This window comes from Myotis lucifugus, unplaced genomic scaffold, assembly GCF_000147115.1.
Source record: "Myotis lucifugus unplaced genomic scaffold, Myoluc2.0 scaffold_19, whole genome shotgun sequence".
Taxonomy (NCBI): Eukaryota; Metazoa; Chordata; class Mammalia; order Chiroptera; family Vespertilionidae; genus Myotis; species Myotis lucifugus.
This window is the reverse complement of record NW_005871067.1, coordinates 3,308,199-3,334,790: the sequence shown is the minus strand read 5'-3', so window position 1 is coordinate 3,334,790 and position 26,592 is coordinate 3,308,199. Positions and strand designations below refer to the sequence as shown.

Sequence of the window (26,592 nt, the reverse complement as noted above, 5' to 3'; positions counted from 1 at the left end):
CTGTGCTGCCCCGGTGGGAGCACACTGACCACCACAGGGCAGCTCCTGCGTTAAGTATCTGCCCCCTGGTGGTCAGTGCAAGTCATAGCAACCGGTCGTTCTGCCATTTGGTTGATTAGCCCATTAGCCTTTTATTATATAGGATTAAGATAAAATCCTACAAAGTAATAGTAAAGTAATAGACTCATATTACATTGACATTTACATCAAACTCAAATACAGATACCCTCCACCTAAAAACAAAAAATTTAATACATATATATTTTTAATTTCAGAGAGAAAGAAAGAAGGAGAAAGAAATAGAAACATCAATGATGAGAGAGAATCACTGATCGACTGCCTCCTGCATAGGCTGCAACCCAGGTATCTGCCCTGACTGGGAATCGAAATGTGACCTCCTGGTTCCTAGATTGACACTAAACCACTGAGCGACACTGGCCAAGCTAAAAAAGTAATTTAAATAGTAAAGACTAGTCTAGCTGGTATGGGTCAGTAGGTTGAGGGTCATCCCATGCACCACCAGATTGCCAGTCAGAACACCTGCCTGGGTTGCGGGCTTGATCCCTGGTGGGAGTTGTGCAGGAAGTAGCCCATCAATTTTTATATCTCTCTCCCTCCCTCTCCCTTCCTCTCTCTATAAAAAATAATTAAAAAACACATTTTTTTAAAAAATAGTAAAGACTATATTAACACTGATGTCCCCTAAGTAGGTCTCATTTTCTAGGTTACTCTTTTATTTATTAAATGTTTTTATTGATTTTAGACAGATGGAGAGAAATAGAAACATCAACTACCTGCATCCTGCAAACTCCCTACTGGAGATAGAGCCCCCAACTTGGGCATGCATCCTGACCGGGAATTAACATAGCAACCTCTCAGTGCACTAGACAACACTCAACCAAGTGAGCCACACCAACCAGGGCTTGAGGTTACTCTTGTAAGCACCTTTCTACACTGACTGTAATATTCAAAATGCAAGAAATTTAGTTGTAGTTTGTTGTACAAGTCAAAGAGCTAAAAGAAATGGTGAAATCTTCTACAATCGGCAGAAAAAAATGGCTGTTAGGACTTCATGTCAGACCACATGCAAGTAAAAAGACAATGTTCATAAGGGATTTCAAGCAAAATCTGAATTATTTTGAGAATAATGTTCCCTATATAAAACTCTACTGAAGTAAATTAATATTCAAGTAAATTGGCTAATCCATTTCTTGGACATTAACACACTCATAAATTTTACTGTTAAGTCCTAACCGGTTTGGCTCAGTGGATAGAGCATCAGCCTGCGGACTCAAGGGTCCCAGGTTCGATTCCGGTCAAGGGCATGTACCTTGGTTGTGGGCACATCCCCATTAGGGAGTGTGCAGGAGGCAACTGATTGATATTTCTCTCTCTTCGATGTTTCTAACTCTCTATCCCTCTCCCTTCCTCTCTGTAAAAAAATCAATAAAATGTATTTAAAAAAAAATTTACTGTTAAGAAAATACTTTCAAGTACCACATGACCTTGCTTATATGTGGAATCTAAAGAACAAAATAAATGAACAAAATTGAAACAGGTTCATAAATACAAAGAACAACAGACAAAGGGGAAGTGGGGTGGAAGGCTGGGTAAAAAAAAGTGAAGGAATTTAAGAACTACAAATTGGTAGTTACAAAATAGTGACGGAGATGTGAAATACAGATAGAAAATATAGTAAATAATATTGTAAGAACTATGTATAGTGCCAGGTGGGTACTAAAAATATTGAGATCACTATGTAAAGTATGAGTGTCTAACCATTATACTGTACAACAGAAATATAAAACATTGTTGAATGTAAACTATAATTGAAAAATAAAATTTAAAAGAAGAAAATAGCTTTGTATTCATATACTGCTGACAATGTACATAAGTACAGATAAAATTTCCCCTATTCAAAAATTCTTAAGGCCACGTGTTTTAAACTGAGTTTTTCCGATTTTGAAAAGGATTAATATAATATTATTATATCCCCAGTGGAATCTGAGACAAGACCTAATAATCAACCACATCATTATTTCTGCAGTAAAATGAAAATTCACATTCTGTCGACATAGAAAAGGTTGGACAGGCCCTAGCCGGCTTGTCTCAGTGGATAGAGCATTGGCCTGCTCTATTCAAAGGGTCCCAGCTCGATTCAGGTCAAGGGCACGTAAGTGGGACCTGGTTGGGGCTGGTACAGGAGGCAACCAATCAATGTTTTTCTCTCACATCAATATTTCTCTGTCTTTCCCTCTCTCTTACACTCTCTCTCTCAAAAAAAAAAAAAAATCAATGGAAAAATATCCTTGGGTGAGGATTTAAAAAAAGAAAAGCTTGGACATTCGTAAAATCTTAAGTGCAGGTCAGGTTTTTTCCATACAATAGACTCAGATCCTATCACATGATGTCAGATGAAAAAAGGCTTTGGGTTTTCAGTTTTTTTGGTCTTTGGAATTGTAACAATGACCTTATTGAGGGTCAGTTTGTATTACATACATAAGATAATTTTAAATGTGCAAGTCCATTCCCAGTAAACTAAACAGAAATAACTGCACAAGTGTGCAAGGGTGTCTATATGCATACACACACACACTGTGGCAAAGGTTGCAAACACAATCTATATATATAAAAGGCTAATATGCTAAGTGTCCTTCCCTCTGTCTGGCTAATGACGTCACATAGCAACGAACGGCTTCCTCTCCTTAGCGACAACTAGCCTCCTTGCAGTTTCTGCAGCCCAGGAATACGATTTGCTTTATAGCCAGGTGGAAAACACTTCATACTGTAACCAAATGTCTGTGAAGCATTTTCCAGTGCCTCATCTCATTTGATCCTCACAGAAGACCTGGAGTAGGTAGATGAGGGATTTTCTTTTCATTAGCAGGAAAACGGAGATTTAGAAAGCTCAGAAACTTGACCCAACTGAAAAGAAGTAAGAAATGGTGGCCCTTGAAAATGACTTCAGAATATAGTCAAACACTGCTGCAATTAAATATTTCACCCTTTGTTCTCCCTGCATGATCTATAATAATAATCTGCTTCGTGTTGATATTTACTGCTGTGTTGCTGACAATTACCTGAAAGAGAAATTGAGGGGCTTCACTTGGCTGGAAAATGTTTAGCTAAATCAGAAAGCAGGCCTAATTAATTAGCAAGTTTGTTCTATATCTATAAAAGGCTAAGTTGACTAGCACATGCATGATACAGATAAAGCTCTTGCAGGCGCCAATCACACGTGTGTTTCCAACTGTCATTGTCTATCATGAAATTTGGTTGACACTTCTATTATAGAGAAAGGGTGAATAGTGATATTAAAATATTTCTTCTTGCCGAAACCGGTTTGGCTCGGTGGGTAGAGCATCGGCCTACGGACTGAAAGGTCCCAGGTTCGATCCCGGTCAAGGGCATGTACCTTGGTTGCGGGCACATCCCCAGTAGGAGGTGTGCAGGGGGCGGCTGATCGATGTTTCTCTCTCATCGATGTTTCTAACTCTCTATCTCTCTCCCTTCCTCTCTGTGAAAAATCAATAAAATATATTAAAAAAATAAATAAATAAATAAATAAAATATTTCTTCTAAGTAATTTCCTTTTGATGTGCATGAATTTGTGCACCGGGCCACTAGTCAATTATAAATGGGGGACAACTATGGTTCCCCAATGCCAAGAACACAACTGTTAAAAGAGGTAAATTTGCATTTATAGACATGAGTGAATGTCTAAGGTATTGTCAGAAAAATGAGCAAGTACAAGAACAGCACTCCTATTTATTGTTGTTGTTAATCTTCACCTGAGATATTTTTCAATTGATTTGTAGACAGTGGGAGGGAGGGGGTAGGAGGAAAGGAGAGAGAGAGAGAGAGAGAGAGAGAGAGAGAGAGAGAGAGAGAAACATCCAAGTTAGAGAGATACATCGATTGGTTGCCTCTGGCACGTGTCTTAACCAGGGCCACGGATCAAGCCTGCAACCGAGGTATGTGCCCTTGACCAGAATCAAACCTGGGACCCTTTAGTCCTCGGGTTGATTGATGCTCTATCCATTGAGCAAAACCGGCTAGGACTAGAATAGTACTCCTATTGCTGTTTTTTTCTTTTTAATATATTTTTATTGATTTCAGAGAGGGAGGCATAGGAAAAGACAGAAACATCAATGAAAGAAAATTAGCTGCCTCCTGCACTCCCCCTCACTGGGGATGAAGCCCACAACCCAGACACATGCCCTGACCAGGATTCAAACCATGACCTCTAGTTCATAGGTTGATGCTCAACCACTGAGCCACACCAGTTGGGTCTATTGCTACTTTAAAAATCATTTTGTATGAGCAGAAAAGAGGGTATGAAAAAGTTTATATCCTCTGGTCAGTGCGGCTCAATTGGTTGGGCATCCTCCCATGCACTGAAAGGTTGCCAGTTTAATTCCCAGTCAGGGCACATGCCTGGGTTGCGGGCTCTAACCCTGGTAGGAGGCATGCAGGAGGCAGCAGATCAATGTTTCTCTCTCTCCCCCTCTCCCTTCCTCTCTTTCTAAATAGCAATAAAAAAAATTTTTTTAAATAAGCAAACATATGTACAACAGGGAAAAGAGAGACAGAAAAAGAAACACCAATTTTTTTTTATTAAGGTGTTACATATGTGTCCTTATCCCTCCATTGCCCCTCTAGAAACATCAATTTTTGTTGTTCCACTTATTTACTTATGCATTCACTGGTTGATTCTTGTATGTGCCCTGACCAGGGATTGAACCCTCAACCTTGGTATATAGGGGTCACACTAACCAGATGAGCTACCCAGCCAGGTCCTAAATAACACTTCTTATATGGTAGCAGTCTGATCAGATAAATTTCTGCAGTTTTACTGCTATTAATTTTATTTGCTTTGTCGTACAAGTATTATTAGGATGAAATTAACTTCCCAAACACAGCAATTTTTTCCCTTCCTTTGACACATGCTACAAAAGTAATGATTTTAAGAAAAGTTGTTCAGATTCTTAAATTAGTATTATCACAGTAATTTCAAAAGAAACTCCCTACCACCAGGCACAGGGTAAGCTTGTTAATACATTTGTCACTGCACTTATCTAACTAGAATGTAACCAAGCACCAAGATTATCCATCAAATTATCACCTCACTATAAAGATTTTTTTTTTTTTTTTTTTTTGGTTAACCCTCACCTGAGGATATTTTTTCCATTGATTTATTGATTTTTTAGAGAGAGTGGAAGGGGCTGTGCAACCAAAGTAGGTACCCTTAACCGGAATCTAACCCAAGACCCCTCAGTCTACAGACCACACTCTAACCACTGAACAAAAACTGGCCAGGGCAGATATAGTTTTACTATTAGTATACAGTTATCTGAATTTCAAGTTGAATATGATAAATATTTGCATATTAAATAAGATTAATGAAAAAACCATTCAATGAAAAATAACCATATACATAGAAAACTCATATCAAGCAACCAATATTTCACCTATTATGAAATAAGTAACCTATTAAAAATTTCAATAAGTACTTCATACTAGGTCTGTGTACTTGACTTGCTTTTTAATGATCTGATAATTCCAATTTATATGTGCCTCCCTCCTATGTAAGTTCCAAAGTAGCAGAATTTGTCTTTTGTTCCCCACAGAACCCCCAATACCTAGGGTACTTCCCCCCCCTCTTATTTCTAATTTTAAACTTACAGAAAAGCTGCAAAAATAGTACAGAATTCCTACATATCCCTCACACAGTATTCCCTAATTCTAATATTTTACATAACCATGATACAATTGTGAAAGCCAGGAATTAACATTGGTATAATACTAGTTATACTACAGATATTATTCAAATTTCACCTGTTTCTCCATTAATGTCCCCTTCTTCTGTTCCAAGACCCTATCGAGAAGCCCACATTGCAAATTATTTCCTCTCATTAGTCTCAGCCAGTCTGTAACAATTCACTTTTTATCTTTCATAAACATGGCATTTTTAAAGAAAACTGATTATTTTGTATAATGTCCTTCAATTTGAGTTTGTCTTATGTTTTCTCATGACTAGCATGAGGTTATACATTTTTGGTAAAAAAAACCACAGAAATGACACTATTTTTTTTTCTTTTAAATAATTCTTTATTGTTGAAAGTATCACATATGTCCCCTTTTTTCCTCGAAATGACACTATTCTTCTAAGTGCATGATATCAAGGTGTCTTGGTGCCAATGTCTTATTACAGATGACTTAAACTTTAACACTTGGTAATGGTGGTTCTGCTATGTTTCTCCACTTTAAGTTTACTATTTTTCAATATGTACATAATACAAATTTCAGACGATGCAAATCTTGTTTCTCAAGTTTTGCATAACAGCTTTAGCACCCATCATTAGACTTTATGAGTAACAATCATCACTGCAGTATTTGTCCACTGGTGATTTTCTCATTCCTTCTGCGTTTATTAATTGGAATTCTACTGAAAAAAGGTGCCACCCATTCTCCTCCATTTATTCATTCATTCATTCATTCATTTACTCCTATCATATGAACTCACAGATATTTATTCTACAGCTTAAAATCTAACATTATCAGATCTGGCAGGGTACCTCATTTGTTTAGAGCATCATACGGATAGGGCACATACAAGAATCAACCAATGAATGCATAAATAAATGAATGCATAAATAAGTAGAAAAACAAATCGATGCTTTCTCTCTCTCTCTCTCTCTCTTTCCCTCCCTCCCTCCCTCCCCGACTCTCTCTCAAATCAGTAAATTTAAAAAAAATTTTTTTAAATCTAACATTACCATTTTTTACTTTGTTGTTGAAACTGTGCCAACTTTGGCCATTTGGGTCTCCTTCAATTTGGCTCGTGTTCTTTTCAACATGTCCTAACCATTTTATTCTTTTTAAAAAAGGCTTTTTATTGATTTTTAGAGAGAAAGGGACGGAGGGAGGGAGGGGAGGGAAAGGGAGGGGGGGAGCGAGAGCGAGAGCGAGAGCGAGAGAGAGAGAGAGAGAGAGAGAGAGAGAGAGATTTATGTGAAACAGCATCAATTGGCTGCCTCCTATATGCCCCCTACCAGGGACTGAGCCCACAACCAAAGCATGTGCCCTGACCAGGAATGGAATCAGCAAACTTTTGGTGCTTGGTACGAAGCCCAACCAACTGAGGCACGAGCCAGGGCACATCCCATCCTTTTTTTATTATATTCTTACTATTTGGCAAAAAGGTTCCAGGCTCATCTTAAGCTTTTCAGTCCTAGCCAGTCCTCAAGAGTGGCTCAGTTGGTTTAGCCTCGTCCTTCATACTTAAAGGTTGCCTTTGCTTCCCAGCCAAGAAACATACCTGGGTTGAAGGTGCAGAAGGCAACCAATCAATGTTTCTCACAACAACGTTTCTCTCTCTCTTTCTCTCAATATGTCCTCAGGTGAAGATTAAAAAAAAAGTAAAGAAAGAAATAAAGTTAATCCTCACTGAGGTAATTTTTCCATTGATTTTCAGAGAAAGTGAAAGGAAGGGGGAGATACTAAGAGAGAAACATCATTGTGAGAGAGAAATGTCAATTGGTTGCCTTCAGTGCATGTCCGGCCGAGGTACATGCAACCAAGGTACATGCCCTAGACTGGAATCAAAACCAGGACCCTTCAGTCCACGGGCTGACACTCTATCCACTGAGCCAAAACAGCTACAGATAGAGAAAGGTGTTTTGAAACAAAAATCTGGGCACTAGATGGGCCCACCGTTTCTGAGGCATCACTGCTTCAAGATAGAACTATAAAATAATGAATGCGCCTGGACACCCACATATACACACATCGATATTTCTGTATTTGTCTAAATTAAATACTACAAAATTCATACTGACACCTCTGATCCTAATATGACAGAAGATCATTTTAATTTTAGCCCTGCTCTTTTCTTTCTCCAACACTGAGAAACCTGGGTCTCATTATCTATATTTACTCATGTGTTCAATTTTAAAAGTATATACATTTATTCTCATTAAAGACCTAAATAAAGATAAAACAAACATACAAATAAAGTAGTTTCAGAATTGCTAACACATCATCTCAGTGAAAAACACCAACTACATTATATTGTTCTTTTTGTCATTGGCCTATAGTATCCAATCAAGATACTGTTTTCCAAAGTTATTTAGATTCCTTATTTTCTTTCCCATCTGCTTTCAGTGTGATATTTTCCAGTTGAAATATAGTTAGGTACATTTGTTATGTTTGTCTTCTTTTTTGTTGTGATTTCAGAGGGAAAGGGAAAGGGTGAAGAGAGAGAGAAAATCAATGATGAAATCATTGACTGGCTGCCTCCTGCACACCCCCTACTGGGGATCGAATCCACAATCCAGGCATGTGCCCTGGCCTTCATAGGTCAATGCTCAACCACTGAGCAACACTAGCTAGGTCATTTGTTAGGTTTGTACTCTATTTTGGGTTCTCCAAAATTCTCTTTGGTTTTAATTTTTTATTTTTTCAGCACATGAAGGGTAGGGTACTAATTTTAAAAGCCTAGCTGTCAAGCATGGTGAGCCCTGGAGGGTATTATGCTAAGTGAGTAAGTGAGTCAGAGAAAAACAAACACAATATGAGTTCACTTATATGTGGAAGCTAAAGAACAAAATAAACAAACAAAATTGAAACAGATTCATAGATTCAGAGAATACACCAATAATTGCCAGAAGGGAGGGAAGGTGGGGGACTGGGTGAAAAAGGTGAATGGATTAACAAGTACAAATTGGTAGTTACAAAATAGTCATGGGGCCCTGGCCAGTGTTGCTCAGTTGGTTGGAGCATCATCCATGGACCAAAGGGTCACAGGTTTGATTCCAAGTCATAGCACATACCCAGGTTTTGGGTTCAAACTCCAGTTGGGGCACATATAGGAGGTAACCAACCTGTTCCTCTCTCTCCCTTCTCCCTGTAAAAATCAATGAAAAGCATGTACTTGGGGGAGGATTAAAAAATAATAAAATAAAAAGTCATAGGGATGTATAATACAGCATAATAAATATAATCAATAGTACTGCAATAACTATATAGTACCAGGTAGGTACTGAAATATAGGAGGAACACTTTGTAAAGCATGATTGTTAGGTCTAACCATTATTGCTGTTCACCTGAAACTAATCTAATAATATTGAATGTAAACATAAATTGAAAAATAAAAAAAATTTTAAAAAAACCACTACTGTGGTCATATTAAATGAGTTTAAATTGGTTTTAAAAAATAAAAATCCTAGCTGTCAAACAGTCATACATTCCGTGGTTCTTGAACTTCTCCCATCTCAAACAATTTGGTTCTAGACCAAGTTGTTTGGCAAGGGGGTGGGGGGTGGGGGGGCGGCGGATGGAAAAGGGACCTGTTAAAATGTCTTTTGTTAACTTTGGTATACTGACACCCCTTTCATGCTGATTCATCAGCATGACAAAGCAAAAACAAAGGAGAGTGTGCCCAGGTGAGTCAATATACAGCTAAACCTCTCCTTGTTAACATCTCAGGAAATTGTGCTATAAATATTTTGGGGTGGTTTGTATTTGTTCTTTTGGGGTTTTTGTTTTGTATTGTTGTTTTTTGCTTTTCTTACTGGCCAAATGGACTGATTAACACAATTTTAAAACATAAGGAGGTTATCAAGAATGCTAATATTGCCCTGACCAGTGTTGAATAGTGGTTAGAGCATCAGCCTGACCACAGGAGGGTCATCAGTTCAATTCCAAATCAAGGGCACTTATCTGGGTTGCAGGTTCAATCCCCAGCCCAATTCAGGGGGGCAACCAATAGATGTCTCTCTCACATCCATATTTCTCTCTCCTTCCTCCCTTCCCTCTCTAATAAATCAATGAAAAAAAATATCCTCCAGTGAATATTAACCCCCCCAAAAAAAGTGTTAATGTTGCCCTGGCCAGTGTAACTCATTTGGATTGACATCGCCCACTGCACCAACAGGTTGCTAGTTTCATTCTCAGTCAGGGCACATGACCAGGTTGTAGACTCGGGGCTTGCAGTAGACAACCGATCGATGATTTACTCTCCCATCGCATCGATGTGTCTCTCTCTAAAAATCAATTAAAAAATCTTAAAAAAAAAAAAAAGAGTGCTAATGTTGCTAAGGGTGTGAAAGAAACAATGATCACAGGCAATTAAAGAGGTAAAAAAAAACTGTTGACTTGGAATAAGCGACAGCATTTCAGAAATAATGATATGTGAAAAAGCGAAGATGCCTCATACTGACCTCCTGAAAGACACCCCTGGAACCAGTGTTGAAAATTATTTAAGGCTAGTAAAGGGTAGTTCAATAAATTTAAGAAAATAAGTGTTTGCTTATAGATTAAACAGTACTTTAGACATACTGTACATAGAAACATTTAAACAGAATCATTTGGGATCTGAAACGAGTTAAATACAATTTATATTATTTCTAATGGGAAAAAATGATTTTAGTTTTCGAAAATATCCCTTCTCGAACAACCTGCTGGAATAAAGGTTCCACTCTATCACTGTAAGTGAAAGCTGAATTCAGATAAGGTTTTTTGTTAAAGAAGGGGAGGATTCTTTTTCATTGTAAAAGTAGAAGAGACTTTAACACATTCACATAAAAAAGAAGATACAAGAGCGAGCCAGAATAAAGGTCTCTCATGTAAGGAGTTCATGTGGTGAGTTGTATACAATGAGGACTCTGAAGCTTTAGGGAATCCCAGAATCACTTAGAGCAGTGGTTCTCAACCTTCCTAATGCCGCGACCCTTTAATACAGTTCCTCATATTGTGGTGACCCCCAATTTCATTGTTACAAATTGAACATAATTAAAGCATAGTGATTAATCACAAAAACAATATGTAATTATACATGTGTTTTCCAATAGTCTTAGGCAACCCCTGTGAAAGGGTCATTCGACCCCCAAAGAGGTCTCGACCCACAGGTTGAGAACCGCTGACTTAGAGACTTTATTAAAGCTCTGTCCCTACAGTTTATGAGGAGAGGTTTCAGACTTTCTAACCATTCCCCCAGTTAGAATACTGGTGTGGCCAGGTCAAGTACTACAATTTGAGAATAAGTAGGTTAGAGTAAAATCATAGTAGTTCCAAGATGTAAACATATATACAAACCAGATACAAAGTTGGAAAAAATGAACTAAAATATACTGAATACTACCTATTCCCAGACTATGAAGACACTTTACACTCATTCAAGGTTTTTTACTTTCTTCTTTATTTTTTATTTCCCATGAGCACCTTACTTCCTATATAAGAACTTACTACACTTTTATAGTACTTTCAGAAACAAATTTTAAGTTTGCTTTAATTTACCATAACTTCGTTCGTAACATTTCCTAATTATTATGATTTTTAACTTTTAAGAGTAACATTTACCTCATATTTCACAATTAAATATTACAGGTACATGGAAAGATGTTTCAGAAGCACAAAGATGCATAAAGGAATTCATATCATTGTCATACACAGGCAAAAAATTAAAACTAAGAAAATACAGTAAATCATAGTGCATGCTTACAATAAATTGTATGCAGTAATGCCTAGGCCCCATATGAAAAGTCACAGTGTATGCCATCCAAGTGTCAATAACCAGCTAAAAAATCCTAAGAATAACAAAAAAAAATATGCGACTTTGTGGAATAAATCCCTAAGTATAGTCAAAAATGGACAATTTTGTTTGTATTTTCCAACTTGTACAATTTGTTTACACTGGGAGGGTGATGTTTTATTAGTAACACACAAGAACTATGTGTATTCACATCTATGTTACAATGTATTTTTTTTTTTACCTCAGTTGTATCTGCTTCCGTTTTTGCAGCTCTTGGTTTCTGAGTTCTTCCAGGCGTCTGAGTTCTTCTTGACGCCTCATTAAATCTATAAAATATTGATTACCCATTAATATTTTAGCTTGCCTTCTGTACTTTTTTATCAGTGAGCATATAGACTCTCTATTATGGGCAATATACATAATAATTTATTCATATTCATGCAAAATTCATAATTTATTCTCATTCATGTCATTATTATATAACCTTATAATTAAAGATTATAAGCTGTGTAATTAATAAAATTAATAAGCTTCCTGGGCCTGTTTCTTCATGTGTATTAAGACAATAATAAAATTCATCCTTTTCTTCAGAAATTAAAATAGGTAAGATATTTTTAACATAGGGGCTAAAAAATACTAAAAACAGAATAAATGATAGCTGTATTTCACTTACACCTTTTAAACAAATCAGAATTTTTCCGTTGCAAGTGCAAAACCCAAAAAGATGCTTTGGGAGACATCAGCAGAGGGCATGTAAGAACCACACCAGACAAACAGTAGGTATAGCGGTTATACACTGAGCATCCCTCCCAACACAATTAGTGTGAAATTCCTCCTACACTAAGTCAGTGTCTTATAAAAAAGAGCAATGAGGAAAGAATTCCTGAGAGAGGAAAAAGGCTGAATGAACAAGATCATTTTAAACAAGATAAACAAAGCACTCCACTCCCACTGGCACTATACTTGCTATATCAAGAACAGGAGTTCCACAATAATGTAAGATAACAAAAAGTGTATTTGTGTTGAGAAGTAGATTAACTTTCCAAATGTAAAAATCTTTGTAATATCTTACCAAATTATGTGTGCATACAAGCAAAGACTAAAAAATATCAAAATAATAAAATACTCTGAATGGCACAATTATTGGTTGCTTTTATTTTCCTTGTCTCTCATCATGATACCGGGATTTCTAAAATAAACATAAATTATTTCAATTTTAACATTTCGTAATAAATCACTACATTCAGAACTTACATAATATTAACAGTTCCAGTTAACTTTCTATGTGACAATAACCCTATCATCATAACCATAACAGGACTGGAATCACAGCCCTAACAAGGTAAATATTATCATGTCATCTTATAGATTGGAAACATATTGTGTATTATCCCCTCTCTCCCCAAAAATAATTCAAATAGATTATAAATGTATTCTAGCCATTCAGCTATTGCTCAGTTCAGCAGGAATACACAGCCAAATCTATCCTAATTACAAAGCTCTTTCCAAAATGCCAGTGCCCCAAACCTGGATAATCAGAAACAGTGGGAAACTTAAAAAATATAAATTAAAAAACAGATTTTAGGACTCTTTCAGAAAAGTCAGTTTTGGCATATGGAATAGGGACCAGGTAATTTTAATAACATACCCGATGAGATAACACTTAGTTATCTTAAAGAATATCAAATATGACTAAAATGATTTCAAACAGTTACACAATTAGTTGTCAACCATAACTAACTGCTAATTAGAATTACTTAAATACCTTTTAATCACAGACCAATTAAATGAAAATGTCTTGGCAAGTGGACCAGACATCAGTATTTTTTTTAACCTCCATGACTCCATTGTGCAACCAATATTGAGAGCTACACAACTATCACATAATTACTTTAGTGGGAGAAATCTAAAATATATAATCAACTTATATTCCTAAGAGGAAAGCCTATATAATAAAAGGCTAATATGCAAATTTTCCCCATGCACTGACCACCAGGGAGTGGCGCATAATGAAGGCAGGCCCTGATCCGACCTGATCGCCAGCTGGGCCTGGGGACCCTACCCGTGCATGAATCTTGTGCACCCGGACTCTAGTTCTTCAATACGCCAAGCCAAGAAAAATGTCCTACTATCATTAAGTATCCAAGAAAGTCAATCCAGTATAGCCTGTAAAAATTTATCACACCTTTGTAATTTTTGTAGTTTTTAAGACTACCTACCATTTCTATAATAAAAACATAATATGCTATTTAGACTGGACAACCTTTTGGATGACTTTCCAGAAGAAGCCAGGACTGTGAGGGAAACCCGGGTCCTGGGTACATGCTGGTGGCCGAGGGAAGCCTGGGTCCCGGGTGCCAGAGGGAAGCCGGTGCTGGTAGCCAAGGAAGAAAGGCCTACTCTTGCACAAATTTCATGCATCGGGCCTCTAGTATAATTATAAATGTAAAAATATGCATTACAACCCTAATCCGTGTTCTCAATGGTTAGAGCGTCAGTCCAAGCACCAAAGGGTCGTGGGTTTGGTTCCCAGACAAAGGATCAAATGCCAGACCCCAGTCGGGGTGAGAGCAGGAAGCAACCAATAGATGTGTCTCTCTCACATAGGTGTTTTTCTCCTCCTCTTCCCCTACTCCCTCCCTTCCTCTCTCTCTCTCTCTCTTTTTTTTTTTTTTTTACAGGGAGGAAGGGAGAGGGAGAGAGAGTTAGAAACATCGATCAGCTGCCTCCTGCACACTCCCTACTGGGGATGTGCCCACAACCAAGGTACATGCCCTTGACTGGAATCGAACCTGGGACCCTGGAGTCCACAGGCCGATGCTCTATCCACCGAGCCAAACCGGTTAGGGCTCCACTATCTCTTAAAAAAAAAAAAAAAAAATTAACTCTCTCTCTAAAAAATATCAATGGGAAAAAATATCTTCTGTGAAGTTTAACTATATGCAGTGGTTCTCAACCTGTGGGTCACGACCCCTTTGGGGGTCGAACAACCCTTTCACAGGGGTCGCCTAAGACCATTGGAAAACACATATATAATTACATATTGTTTTTGTGATTAATCACTATGCTTTAATTATGTTCAATTTGTAACAATGAAATTGGGGGTCACCACAATATGAGGAACTGTATTAAAGGGTCGCGGCATTAGGAAAGTTGACAACCACTGACTATATGTATATGCATTACATTTTTGTCCATGAAAAGGAATAAGAAAAGACCATGACTGTTTGTTTTCTGACAACTGGATCTTCTCCTTTTAAGATGTGCCAGTTGATAAAGCTGCTTTAACCTCTCGGTTCACATTTTCTTACCTGTAACTTTGGTATAATAATTAGTTCAAAGGACTGGACAATGCAATTATCAGATAAGTGTATTATCTGATACTAAGTAGGCACAATATCAACTTAAAACTACCATTTTACATTTACTGAATTGCTTTAATTTAGATGAGAGAGAGAGAGCAGGAGGGCAGGGGAGGAGAGAGAGAGAAGGAGAGAGAGAGAGAGAGAGAGAGAGAGAGAGAGAGAGAGAGAGAGAGAAAGAGAGAGAAAAAGAAAAAAAACTGATTTGTTGATTCTTGTAGTATGTGCCCTGACCAGGGATTGTATCCACAAACTTCCTGGCATACTGGGACGATATTCTAACCAACTAAACAAACCGTCCAGGACCTAAATTATTTAAGTTTTGTTAATATCCAAAGTTGCTAAAGTTGCACTAAAGTGTATATATCTGTACACTGCAATAACATCCTTCTCGGGGTAAATTACCAAAAATATATATAACTAGATATGTTTTTATCCTTTGATCCAGTAAATCATACCCTTATAGGAATCTTTCTTAAAAAAATAACCCAAAGTTCCCTGACCAGTTTGGCTCAGTGGGTAAAGCGTTGGCCCATGAACCAAAAAATCTCAGCTCTGATTCCCAGTCAAGAGCAGTAAAAAAATAAAAATAAAAATACTTTTGCCAGGCTAGCGTGGCTCAGTGGTTGACCTAGGACAGTGATGGCGAACCTTTTGAGCTCGGCGTGTCAGCATTTTGAAAAACCCTAACTTAACTCTGGTACTGTGTCACATATAGAAATTTTTTGATATTTGCAACCATAGTAAAACAAAGGTGTATATTTTTGATATTCATTTTATATATTTAAATGCCATTTAACAAAGAAAAATCAACCAAAAAAATGAGTTCGCATGTCACCTCTGACACGCGTGTCATAGGTTCGCCATCACTGACCTAGGAACCAGGAGGTCATGGTTCAAGTCCCAGTCAGGGCACATGCCCAGATTGCAGGCTCCATCCCTAGTGGCAGGTATGCAGAAGGCAACCGATTAATGTTTCTCTGTCATCAGATTTTTATCTATTTCTCCCTCTCCCTTCCTCTCTGAAATCAATGAAAATATCTTTAAAAAAATTTTTTAAACTAACAGATGAAAAGATGTAATAAAGCAAGAATGGTAAAATGTTAACAACAGAATCTAAGTAGTGAGCACCTTAATATTCTTTCAAGTATTTCATTTAAGATTCCTCATAACAAAAATTTTGGGGGAAACATGTACTGGGTAAATTACTAGACTTTAAAAAGAAAAAATTCACATGAAAGCCTGCTGCAAGGATCAAGTCACTTGTAAGGGGGTGGGGGGGCGGAGGGAATCCAGGCTTATTTCAGACTTCCTCACAGAAACATTCAATACTAGAAGACAATGAGACATGCTATCAAGTACTTAAGAAATAGAGGGGATGCCGAAACCGGTTTGGCTCAGTGGATAGAGCATTGACCTGCGGACTGAAAGGTCCCAGGTTCGATTCCGGTCAAGGGCATGTACATGGGTTGTGGACACATTCCCAGTGGGAGATGTGCAGGAGGCGGCTGATCGATGTTTCTCTCTCATCAATGTTTCTAACTCTCTATCTCTCTCCCTTCCTCTCTGTAAAAAATCAATAAAATATAATTTAAAAAAAAAAAAGAAAGAAAGAGGGGAGAAAAAATATGAATTTTTACCATTCAAGTGCCAGTTTAAAGTACACAGAGTACTTCCGGAAGATTGTTTCTGTAAACCCTTCTTTAAAAAATTATGAGGGTAAACATCAGACAATTAAGTGATGAACAGAAACATCATGCCTCAACCTATTTAAAATAAGGTTAAGATTTAAACACATATAAGGATTATTGTTAAAGATCATTAAAACAGAATGCTAAAGAGCTAGCATCGCAGCATTATTCACACTAGCCAATATATGGAAAAAAACTAAGATCTGTCATCAGATGACTGGATCATGAAGACATGGTATAAGGGACATAAATGCTAATGAAGTGGTGAACTTGGAGTGAACACACAATACAATATATTATAGAACTGATGTATTATAGAATTATACCCTAAAACCTATATAATTTTACTAACCAATGTCACACCAATAAATTCAATAAAATACATCCTATATAATAAAGAGGTAATATGCAAATTGACCACACAGATGGCCTGCAGGGGAGGGCAGTTAGGGGTGACCAGGCCTGCAGGGGAGGGCAGTTGGGGGGACCAGGAGGCCTGCAGGGGAGGGCAGTTAGGTGCTGGCAGGGGAGTGGTTAGGGGGTGATCAGACTGGCAAGCAGAAGCGGTTAGGGGCAATCAGGCAGGCAGGCAGGCGAGCGGTTGGGAGCCAGCAGTCCTGGATTGTGATAGGGATGTCCGATTGCCCGTTTAGGCCCGATCCCACAGGGCCTAAAGGGGCAGTTGGACATCCCTCGAGGGGTTTCAGATTGGAGAGGATTCAGGCTGGGCTGAGGGACACACTCCCACCCCCACGCATGAATTTTTTCGTGCACTGGGCCTCTAGTATATATATAAAAGATGTGGTGTATATGACACAATGTGATCCATATACAGTGGGGCCTTGACTTACGAGTTTAATTCGTTCCGTGATGGAGCTCGTAACTCAAATTACTCGTATGTCAAATCAATTGTCACCATTACAATGAATTGAAATGCCATTAATCTGTTCTGGACACCCAAAAAACACCGCAATTGTTTTGTTAAATGTTTTTAAATTAGAAAAATGTATTTAAAAATAACGAATATTGTATAAAAACACAATACTGAACAATATAATGTAGTGCAATAAACTTGTTTTATTAAGTTTAATGTACAGCATTTACCTTAGAGATCAAACAACTTAAAGATGCTGATGGAGTTGGAGGAGAAAGGCTGAACTGAATAACTGAATAACTGAATCTTATTTGCTGATTTTTGCCCTTCTCGCCACGCTTTCATCACATTCATCTACAGGAGCTTTCAATAAAAACCTGTCCAATGAGATCTGTTTCATCCTCCCTTTCAGAATATTTCTAAAATGAGTTAGGCAAGCGTCATTAAATAGCTCCATCGCACACCCAGATGCAATTTTTTCTGGGTGTTTCTTTTGAAAAAAGTCTGAAAGTTTCTCCCACATTTCCAACATTTCCTTTATCTCACTTATAGAGATAACCTCCTCCTCCTCCTCCGTGTCATCTATTTCCTGCAAAACCTCCGTGTGCTGCTGCATCTGTAGCTCCTTTAGCTCCTGCGTTGTCCTCGGAGTGCTTCTCGATGAGCTCGTTGATGTCACCTTCCTTTATATCCGCGCTCGCTGCCTCACCATGTCTGACAACAGACTGAATGCCGGTCCTCTTTTTAAAATTTTCGAGCCAGCCCCAACTGGCTTTAAACGGCTCGCCTGATGCCTCGTCCATTGATGTGCCTGGGGTCTGCTGCATCAAATTAGGGTAAATAAGCTCGTGCCTTCTCGCATAGCCTTCGTCACAGTACCTCCTGCGAGCTGCTTCTCCGTTAACCACACCATTAGCAGCTTCTCCATATTTTCATGGATAGATGTCCGCTGTTTAGAAATTATTTTAACGCCCTTGGCTGGAGTTGTAGCCTGTATCGACTCCTTCTGCTTCAGTATGGTGCAGATCGTAGAAGTGCTACGCTTGTACTGCTTTGCCAAGTAGATTACACGCACACCTTGGTCATGTTTTTCAATAATTTCTTTCTTTAATTCAATGTACATCATCCGCTTCTTCTTCTCAGCACTGTCCTTCCCACTTACTTTCTTCAGATCCATGGTTGAAAAAACGAAGTTTTGCAAAATAACTGCAAGCACAAATGCGAGCACAACATTGATGCTTCAACTAAGAGCTAACCGCTTAAAGTGAACCAGTGAGACACGTGATGCTGGGCTGATGTTCTGGCGTTCACTGTGCCAACTAGCGGTGGGGTATCTAAAGCTGGCTCGTAACCCGAATTTTAGCTCACAACTCAAAGCAAAAAATCAGCCGAGAGACGGCTCGTATCTCGAAAAACTCGTTAGTCGGGACACTCGTAAGTCAAGGCCCCACTGTATATATAGACAAACACATACACACCTATATACACAATATAAAAAATATAGATATGCATATACATACACATAATGGAGTATTATTCAGCCACTAGAAATACATGTATTTTAACAAATGTTTTTTAATATGTTTTTATTGATCTGAGAGAGAGAAGGAGAAAGAAACAGCAAATGGCTGCCTCCTGCATGCCCCCTACTGGGGATCATGCCTGCAACCTGGGCATTTACACTGACCAGGAAAAGAACAGGTGATGTTCTGGTGCAGGGGATGATGCTCAACTGAGCCAGACAGGTAAGAGCAATCTTAGCAAATTTTTATAAATGCTGATATCCTGCCATTTGAAACAATAAGGATGAACCTGAGGGCATTATGCTCAGTGAAATAAGCCAGAGAAAACACTACATGGCATAACAAGTCTGGAATCTAAAATAAGTCAAACTCATAGAAACAACAGAGTACAAAAGTGGTTGCCACAAACTTTCAGCTAAAAGATGAGTGAGGTCTGTGGATTTAATCTATAACATGGTGACTAGAGTTGGTAACACTGTATCATATAATTAAAAACTGATTAAAGAGATTAGAACTTAAAGGTTCTCACAAATAAAAAAAGTCACCTTTAAAAATTTTAAAAATTAAGTCAATGTAATAAATCTACATAAATTGGAAACAAAATTAATAGAAGTAAAGGGGAAAAGAGAGAGAAAGGAGGAGCTAAATATGCCTATTTTGTTGTTCTTTTTGCTTCGGTAACCAGGAACCAAAAGATATCATTTAAAGGAAAGAAATGTACTTCTATTACTTGATTTATCAGTACAAATGCATACAAAAATAGTATTAACATAGTCAAAAAAGTCTAGTGGTACAGGAGTGGAGAGCAATAGCAAAATGCATGGCAGGGTTAACGCTCTCCACTGAGAGTTATATAATTACACTAGAGGTTGTGCACGAAATTCATGCAGGGTAGGGTCCCTAACGGCTGACGGCTGTGGCCTTGCTTCCCAGGCTGCCAGCTGCCACCCGGGGCCTTCCTTCATCCCGCGCTGCCCCCAGGTGGTGAGCACACATCATAGCGAGTGATCGAACTCCCGGTCAGTCGAACTCCCGAGGGGATATTTTGCATATTAGGCTTTCTATATAATAAAAGGCTAATATGCAAATCAACCAAAAGGCTGAACAACTGGTCACCATGACGCACACTGACCATCAGGGGGCAGACGCTCAATATAGGAGCTGCCCCCTAGTGTTCAGTGCGCTCCCACAGGAGGAGCACTGCTCAGCCAAAAGCCGGGCTCACAACTGGCGAGCGCAGCAGAAGCCTATCCTGCCTCTGTGGCAGTGCTAAGGACCCCTCGGGGTCCTGGACTGTAAGAGGGCGCAGGGCGGGCTGAGGACCATGCCCTCTCCCCTCCCCCCCGCAAGTGTATGAATGTCCAGTAAATTTGACCAGTAAATTATGACTGCTCTTAGAAATTCAGTTAGCTTTGTCTCTAGTGTTTAATAGTCTTCCTAAATCATATCCACCAGTACACATGAATCTTTTCTTTTCAATTTAAAAAAAATAATTTTATTGAGGGCGCAGAGAAACATCAATGAGAGAATATCACTGATCATCTACCTCCTGCACGACCCCTACTGGGAATAGAGCCCACAACCCAGGCATGTGCCCTTGACCGGAATTGAACCTGGGACCCTTCAGTCCACAGGCCGACGTTCTATCCACTGAACCAAACGTCTAGGGCATGAATTTTTTTTATCTCTGTCAAAGAATATTCATTTGTAATCTTTTCACACGTGGTAATAATCTTAAATAGCCAACATTTGGCATAATTCCTTACACAAAAATAAAACAAACAAGAAACAATCTTTATAACATTATCTATATACCAAAAATTATCTACTTTCCTGATTTTTGTCAGCAGAATCATGTACTTTCTACGAGCAAAATTTAACAGCAGCCTTAATTACCTCCAACAACACTACTTGTGTAGGAAAAATATATTTTTTTATAAGGACATTCTCTCAGAAAAGGGAGAATGTTGTTTCTAATATGTTGAGTTCCAACTGTCTCTAAACTAAGTAGCAATTTAAATAGTAATAGCCGTTACTGGGAACTACAAATAAGCCTTAAGGAAAAAAAAAACCCATCTACATGAACCCACCTTACCTTGTCTCATCAACATCAACTGGTGCTCATGCCTGGCTGCTTCCATTTCTGCCTCCAGCTTCTCTTTGGCTTCTCTGATGTTTCTGTCGACCTGCTCACGCTGCTGCTTCTCCATTTCGTCAAGAGCCTTCCATCTAGATGCATACTCAAATTCAAATGTCCCAGGTTGAGCAAAACGTGGTGGCTGTTCTCTTTCCCTACGTTTACAGTTAAAAACATACAGAAGTGTATGTTTAAAAGGTAAAACAGCTAAAAATAAAAGAGCATCATTTACTGAGCACTCACAATATTCACGGCACTGTCAGGAAAATACTCTACCTGAATTGCCTCGTGGAAATACTATGATGCAGATTTTAAAAAGCCTGATTTTGAGAAACTGCCCAAGAATGCCGCAATAATAATGGAATCAGAATTCAAAGCTATGCAATAGGATACTAAACCTGTACTCCCCTAATAATCACCTACATTAAGGCCTTTCTAGTATTCATTCAACAAACAATTTTACATAATGAATCTGCAACATATGAATCCAATATGTCCTAAGTTAATTGTCTGGAATCAATTTATTTTCCCCTTTTAAGTAGTAACTTTTAGGGATAGTAGTAAAAGCATGTAATAGATTACTAAATTTTTTTTTAAATATATTTTATTGATTTTTCATAGACGAAGGGAGAGGGATAGAGAGTTAGAAACATCGATGAAAGAGAAACATCAATCAGCTGCCTCCGGCACATGCCCTACTGGGGACATGCCCGCAACCAAGATACATTCCCTTGACCGGAATCGAACCTGGGACCCCTCAGTCCTCAGGCCCATACTGTATCCACTGAGCCAAACCAGTCAGGGCAAGCTTACTAAATTTTATGTGCCAGGCTAATTGGCTAGGCCAAAATATAAATACCTAACATACTACAATTGTAGTTATTTGTTCAATACTCGTTTTCCTTGCTATTCTGTGAACTCAATAAAGACATGAAATGTCTGTTAACAGCTGTACCACAATGCATACATTTATTATTTACTAGAGGCCGGGTGCACAAAATTCGTGCATGGGTACGGTCCCTAGGCCTGGCCTGGCTGGCGATCAGGGCCAACCTGTGGAGTGACCAGCGGGGCGATCGGGGGCCCCCGCTGGCACCCACCTTGGCCAGCCGGGCACCGCCCGCTTGCCCCTCTGTGGGAGGCAACAGGCAGGGCGACCAGCAGGGTAATTGGGGGACCCCCGTTGGCATCCACCTTGGCTGGCCTGGGGCCTGAGGGCTGGGGGCAGCTCCTGCGCTGTGTGTCTGCCCCCTGGTGATCACTGCGCATCATGGCAACTGGTCATTCCACCAAAGGGTCCCAGGTTTAATTCCCAGGCACGAACCTTGGTTGCAGGTTCAATCTACAGGGCGCATGTGGGAGGCAACCAATAGATGTGTCTCTCTCACTTCAATGTCTCTCTCTCCCTCTCCCGCCCCCCACCCCCGCCTTCAAGCTCTCTAAAAATCAATGGAAAAAGTATCCTCTGGTGAGGATTAACAAACAAACAAACGAAAAAAAAAACAAAGCCACACTCCTCTGCTCCCTAGCACCCACTTTTCCCAGTCTTTGTCACCATATTTGTTTTACTTATATTATTGGTTACCCATTTTACCACCCCTCACAGCATGAATTTCTAGTCTATTTTGTTCTCTGATACATCTTCATCACTAGGCATATAGCAAGCACTATATATCATTTGAATCAAGTGAAATGAAAAACATTCAACTACACTAAAATCAAAAAATGCCAATTAAAATAAGAGGCAAAAAATAGTATTTTGAACAGACTATTAAATCTTAAAATCCTAACACCCAATTATCATGAAGAAAAATACTTTTAAATATACATCAATAAGTATAAATTGGTATAAAATTATTGGCGAACTATTTGGCAGTATCAATCAACTTATTTTAAAAAGGGAGAGGAAGAGAGAGATAGAAACAACAGTGATGAGAGAGAATCATTGATCAGCTGCCACATTGGCAAGGCTCTAAGTAGTTCTTTAAATAGTACTTCTGCCCAGCTGGTGCTGCTCCATAGTTGAGCATCAACCCATAAACGAGGAGGTCATGGTTCAATTTCCTATCAGGACACATGCATGATTGCAAGCTCAATGCCATGTAGGGGGCATGCAGTAGGGAGCTGATCAATGATGTTTATATGTCTCTATCCCTCTCACTTCCTCTTTGTCTAAAAATAAATTTAAAAAATTATTAAAATAATAATACTGATTTATTTTAAAAAGTAAATTAAATAGTATCTCTCACTACTTAATAGATGTTTTATAATGTTTAGTTCATTATTTGGTTTTACAGGTTTTTTGGTGTGTTTTTTTAAATTGATTTTAGAGAAAGAGGGAGAGAGAAATATCGATGTGAGAAACATCGATCGGTTGCCTCTCATAGGCACCTAATTAGGAATGGAACTAGCAATCTTTCGGTGCACAGGACGAAGCTCAACCAACTGAGCCACACTGGCCAGGGTGTTTTTATGTGTGTTTTCATGTTCTTATTTTCTATTCTTCGGTTCATTACTTATCATGTATCTCCACCACCTGAAATGTAAGCAGCATGAGAGCAGTAACAGTGCAAAGTTGCAGCGCCTGGCACCAAGATATTCCAATATTTGTTCAATTCATGTTACAGCTTTATTTATTATAATAAACTACTGACTGGTTAAAATGTATTTATACAGCCCTGACCGGTTTGGCTCAGTAGATAGAGCGTCGGCCTGCGGACTGAAGGGTCCCGGGTTCAATTCCGGTCAAGGGCATGTACCTTGGTTGCAGGCACATCCCCAGTGGGAAGTGTGCAGGAGGCAGCTGATTGATGTTTCTCTCTCATCAATGTTTCCAACTCTCTATCCCTCTCCTTTCCTCTCTGTAAAAAATCAATAAAATATATTTTTTTAAAAATGTATTTATATAGCAATTTACATATGCATCAGCCCAGCCATTGTGGCTCCATGGTTGAATGTTGACCTATGAATCAGGAGATCACCGTTTGGTTCCCAGTGAGGGTACATGCCCGGGTTACAGGCTTGATCCTCAGTGTGGGGAGTGCAAGAGGCAGCCAATCAATGATTCTCTCTCATCACTGATGTTTCTATCTCTCTCTCCCTCTCCCTTCTTCTCTGAAATCAATAAAAATATATTTAAATTTTTTTAAAAAGTTGCATCATACTGAGTGAAAAGCAACTGACAAAATAATATACAATATTTTAACAATAAGCTAATTTTCTTTTAAATCTCTAACAAGAGATCAAATGTGCCAAGTTATTTATCTGGGACCGCCCCAACTCTACCTCCCAAAAAAGTCTCCTCTTTAACTAACAACATACCTGAAGTATACTAATTAAAGAAATATTCTCATAAATCTAGAATTCATTGTTTCTCTAACATAAACACTGCCAATATCCTCCTACCGACCCATCACAGACCATTATAAAAGTAGGGACTTTTCTAAGTATTAACTTAATGTTTTACCCATATACAAAGAAAACTAGCATTCCATGTAAACCTGGAATTATTAGGCCACTCTAATAACCAGATTATATGACTAAAGAGAATAGCTTCTAATCCAACAATATTTGAAAACAAATGTGATGTAATAAATAGCCTAGATGGCACATATGTAAAATATCTTTATTACACAATCTTACTTATGATATTGTTGAGTTTTCTGCATTAGCTTCTCTGGCAAGCCATCTTCATCATCAAACTGCTCCATTGGCTCCACAATGACAGGACGTGGGGTCCTGGACAGGTAAAGAGCATTAACAAGGATTAATACAGTGTCTAAAATTAACATTCGCTTAGCAATGTTTTATAATTCCAAGATATATACTTGGAAACTGTCTCTCAAGATAAATTTCTCAGAACTTAGCATATATACTCAAAAAATCAATTACCATTTGCTGCACCAGACACAGATGAACAACAGAGTCAGACAAAGATGAATGCTTGTTTCTAGAGCACAGAGTCTATTTAAGATGACAGAGAAGTAAACCCACTAAGAACCTTTATGAACATATAGTTAACCTTTAGAAAGTATGAAGGATAAGAATAGGAATGAGTACTTAATACATGTTTTATGTATATGGTATCATGTTCCCATTTCCCACGAGCTCAAACTCCCATCTCTGCCTACCTCTCATAACCTCTGTGTTTAACCAGTCTTCTTTAGAAAAGTCTTTCTAAAACATAAAATGAGACCTAAAAGGTATCAGCCAGGCATAGGGGAAGGAGAGGGAGTCAGAAGATACAACATATTCAAGGAGCAAGATAAGGGGGAGAGGAAATCAAAAAGAGTAGAAAATAATGTAAACTCTAATTGAAAAATTTTTTGCCTTGGCTGGTGAGACTCAATTGGTTGGAGTGTTGTCCCATGCAATTGAGGGTCACAGGTTCAATTCCTAGTCAGGGCACATACCCAAATTGTGGGTTCAATCCCTGGTCAGGTATGCATACAGAAGAAAACTAAATGATGTTTCTCTCTCTCCCTCTCCCGTTCTCTATCTCTAAAATCAATGGAAGCATATCTCAAGTGATTAAAAAAAAAAAAAAAAAAAAAAGACTCCTAGCGGGTTTGGCTCAGTGGATAGAGCGTCGGCCTGTGGACTCAAGGGTCCTAGGTTCGATTCCGGTCAAGGGCATGTACCTTGGTTGCGGGCACATCCCCACTGGGGGGCATGCAGGAGGCAGCTGATCAATCTCTTTCATCGATGTTTCTAACTCTCTATCCCTCTCCCTTCTTCTCTGTAAAAAAATCAATAAAATATATTTTTTTTAAAAAACGCTCATGTGACATCACTTTCATTCACTGCACATTTTTAAATATTTACCAACATAACAGATTTTTTTTAAGTTTGTCTTTCTTTAATTACTAATTAAAAGTGATTTAAAGATCCAGCACGCCCTGCCTGGCCAGTGTTGCTCTATGGTTAGAGCGTCAGCACCAAAGGGTCGAGGGTTCAATTCCCAGTCAGGGGCACATACCTGGGTTGCAGGTTTAATCCCTGTTTCCAGTCGGGGCTCCTGAGGGAGGCAACCAATAGATGTGTCTTTCTCACGTTGTTTCTCTTTCTCTCTCCCCCCGTCCCTGCCTCCTTTCCTTCCTCCTTCTCTCTCTAAAAAAGCAATGAAAAAAATATCCTCGGAGGAGGACTAACAAAAAAAAAAAAATACTTAGCCACAAATGTCTCTCCTGAGTTAAAAGAAAGCCCTAGAAGTTGAAGGAGAATTGGTATATTAGGAAGAGGTAATAAATTCTTTCTCAAAAAAAAAAAATTTAAAAAATGAAAGGGACAAATATATAGCAAATAGATTAATAGGACACATAAGAAGGATTTGAGCTACATCAATATGGGCTTGGATCCCTGATAGGGGGCATACAAAGACAGCCGATAGATGGTTCTCTCTCATATCAATGTTTCTCTCTCTCCTGCCTCTCCCTCTAAAAATCAATTTTTAAAAAATCTTTAAAAAAGCAA

At 38.5% G+C, this 26,592-nt stretch overlaps 1 protein-coding gene across 2 annotated transcripts in view; it reads right to left on the bottom strand.

The window, feature by feature from the left end:
• Positions 1–26,592, bottom strand: part of PSPC1 (paraspeckle component 1) — a 77,591-nt gene that overhangs the window by 28,392 nt on the left and 22,607 nt on the right. For both annotated transcript variants that reach the window (XM_006085482.3, XM_023751163.1), the window contains exons 3-5: positions 24,763–24,858; positions 21,079–21,275; positions 11,775–11,859 (exon numbers count right to left, since the gene is read on the bottom strand). In XM_006085482.3, the coding sequence (XP_006085544.1) occupies positions 11,775–11,859; positions 21,079–21,275; positions 24,763–24,858 (378 nt within the window). The remainder of the gene's footprint in view (positions 1–11,774; positions 11,860–21,078; positions 21,276–24,762; positions 24,859–26,592) is intronic.